The sequence below is a fragment of the Rhinoraja longicauda genome, chromosome 39 (assembly GCF_053455715.1).
Source record: "Rhinoraja longicauda isolate Sanriku21f chromosome 39, sRhiLon1.1, whole genome shotgun sequence".
In the NCBI taxonomy this organism is placed as follows: domain Eukaryota; kingdom Metazoa; phylum Chordata; class Chondrichthyes; order Rajiformes; family Arhynchobatidae; genus Rhinoraja; species Rhinoraja longicauda.
This window is the reverse complement of record NC_135991.1, coordinates 2,401,439-2,404,322: the sequence shown is the minus strand read 5'-3', so window position 1 is coordinate 2,404,322 and position 2,884 is coordinate 2,401,439. Positions and strand designations below refer to the sequence as shown.

The 2,884-nt window shown below is 50.2% G+C and overlaps 1 protein-coding gene across 1 annotated transcript in view; it reads right to left on the bottom strand.

The window, feature by feature from the left end:
* Positions 1-502: 502 nt before the first annotated feature.
* LOC144611094 (sialic acid-binding Ig-like lectin 13) overlaps positions 503-2,884 on the bottom strand; it is a 25,852-nt gene continuing 23,470 nt past the window's right edge. The window contains exon 6 of the mRNA XM_078430169.1: positions 503-792. Within this exon, the coding sequence (XP_078286295.1) occupies positions 503-792 (290 nt within the window). The remainder of the gene's footprint in view (positions 793-2,884) is intronic.

Here is a 2,884-nt window from a genome sequence, read left to right as displayed (position 1 = left end):
GGTATCGGGTTCCCCCCTCCGTACGCGTTCCGGGAGGGAGGTCCGGGCACCCGTGAGGTATGGTTTCGAGGGTTCTGGGGGGGGGGGGGGTCATGTAGGGACATACGGATTAACGGGGGGGTCTCGAACGCTCGGTTGGGCTAACGGGTCACGTGGTGCGGGAGCGCGAGGTATAGTTGTGTCTGGCGCCAAACTGGAGAGATTAGATTAAATTATGTTAGCAGTTAAGTAGTGGTGTCCAAAGTAAGTGCGTTGCGCTTTGTTACGGTTTTTACTAAGAATAAAGTATTTTGATAATAACGCTCGTTTTTGGACTCACTACACACGCACACACATTTAAATGTGTCTAATTGTGCATTTTGTGTCTAATATTATCTAATCCTCTCTATTTTACAAGGGGAGAGAGAGTGTGGGAGAGAGGCAGATATACAATAATGTCCCTGCAATGCATGACATATTCCACTGACTTCTCATTGATGTTCAGAGAGACATGAGCGTGTGTCTACTCACATTCTACGATGAGGGTCATAGTCCCCTCCACTGTCCCGTGTTCATTCTCCGCCACACACTGATAGCACCCAGTGTCTTGCGGTGTCACCCGAAGGATTTTCAACCACAGCTCGTTGCTGGAATGTGTTGTGTTCAGCGTGACACCGAGATGTCGCCACGTCAGGTTGGACGCTGGGAAACTCTGGAAAGAGCAGAGGAACGCTGCAGAGATTCCTTCCTTTACACTGAACCTGGAATTCTTCACGTTGTCGGGGGAAGTGATGGAGAAATTCTGCGGCGCATCTAAAGACAAGTGAATATTTAAATGTGAGCACCCACAGTTCACAGCAGGATTCCATGTGCCAACCCCCTGTGTGAAGTCTGCAAGCATTTCTATACATTGTTCCCATTAAGACAAGATGTCAATATTCATGATAGACATAAAATGCTGGAGTTACTCAGTGGGTCAGGCAGCATCTCTGGAGAAAAGGAATGGGTGACGTTTCGGGTCGAGACTCTTCTTCAGACTCATGACAGGGGAGTGGATTGAACATAGAAGGAATGTCGTCGGAGACTGTAAGACTGGTGTGAGAACTGGGAGTGGGAGGGGATGGAGAGAGAGGGAAAGCAAGGGCTATTAATGTTAGAGAAGCCAATGTTTACAACGCCGGAGTGTAAGCTACCCAAGCAAAATATGAGGTGCTGTTTCTCCAATTTGCGTTGGACCTCTCTCTGACAATGCAGGAGGCCCAGGACAGAAAGGTCAGATTGGGAATGGGAGTGGGAGTTAAAGTGCTGAGCGACCGGGAGATGAGGTAGGTCCAGGCGGACCGAGCAGAGATGTTAAGCCAAACAATTGCCGGGCCTGCACTTGGTCTCGCCGATGTACAAGGTTTGACACCTGGAACAGTGGAAACAGTAGATGAGGTTGGAGGAGGTGTAAGTAAGTGAACCTCTACTTCACCTGAAAAGACAGTCGGCGTCCTTGGATGGAGTCGAGGGGGGAGGTCAAGGAACAGGTGTTGCATCTCCTGCAGTTGCAGTTGAAAGTACCTTGGGAGGGGGTGGTTTGGGTGGAAGGGTTAGATAGAGCTCTAGGGGCTAGCGGAATCAAGGGATATGGGGAGAAGGCAGACAAGGGGTACAGATTGTGGATGATCAGCCATGATCACAATGAATGGCGGTGCTAGCTAGAAAGGCCAGATGGCCTCCTCCTGCACCTATTTTCTATGGTTCTATGTTTCTAATGTCAGACAGGCAACATACAGGTGGGGAACACAGCACGGTGGCGCAGCGGATAGAATTGCTGCTTCACAGCGCCAGAGACCCGGGTTCCATCCTGATCACCGGTGCCTGTCTGTACGGAGTTTGCAAGTTCTCCCCGTGACCTGCGCGGGTTTTCTCCAAGATCTTGAGGATGTGTGTGTGCGTGTGTGAGTGAGAGCGTGTTTGTGAGAGAATGTGTGTGTGTTTGAGTGAGTGTGAGTGTGTGTGTTTCGGTGAGTGTGTGTTTGTGATGAGTGTGAGTGTGTGTGTGTATGTGTTTGAGTGAGTGTGAGTGTGTGTGATTTGGTGAGTGTGTGTGTGAGTGTGTGAGAGAGGGTGAGAGTGTGTGTGTGTATCGGTGAGTGTGTGTGTGAGAGATGGTGAGAGTGTGTGTGTGTATCGGTGAGTGTGTGTGTGAGAGATGGTGAGAGTGTGTGTGTGTTTCGGTGAGTGTGTGTGTGAGAGATGGTGAGAGTGTGTGTGTGTTTCGGTGAGTGTGTGTGTGAGAGATGGTGAGAGTGTGTGGGACAGAGGGACAAGGGCAGTCACGATGGCGCAGCGGTAGAGTTACTGCCTTACAGCAAAAGCCATGCCGGAGACCCGGGTTCAATCCCGACTACGGGTGCTGTCTGTACGGAGTTTGTGTATTCCCTCTCTCCCCCAATCTGCGTGGGTTGTCTCCGAGATCTTCGGTTTCCTCCCACACTCCAAAGACGTACAGGTTTGCAGGTTAATTGGCTCGGTGAATGTAAACATTGTCCCTAGTGTGTGGAGGATGTTAGTGTGCAGAGATTACTGGTCGGCGCGGACCCAGTGGGCCAAAGGGCCTGTTTCTGTGCTGTATCTCTAAACTACGAATGTGTGTGTGTGAGTGAGAGAGAGTGTGTGTGTGAGTGGATGTGTGCGAGTGAGTGTGTGTGAGAGAGTGTGTGTGATTGAGCGAGTGTATGTGTGAGAGAGTATGTGTGTGTGTGTGTGTGTGTGAGTGTGTGTGTGTGTGAGAGAGAGTGTATGTGTGTGTGTATGTGTGTGTGTGTGTGTCAGTGAGTGTATGAGAGGGTATGTATGAGAGAGCGAGTGAGAGTGTGTGGTGTGTTTGAGTGAGTGTGTGTGGCAGATGTTCGTGTGT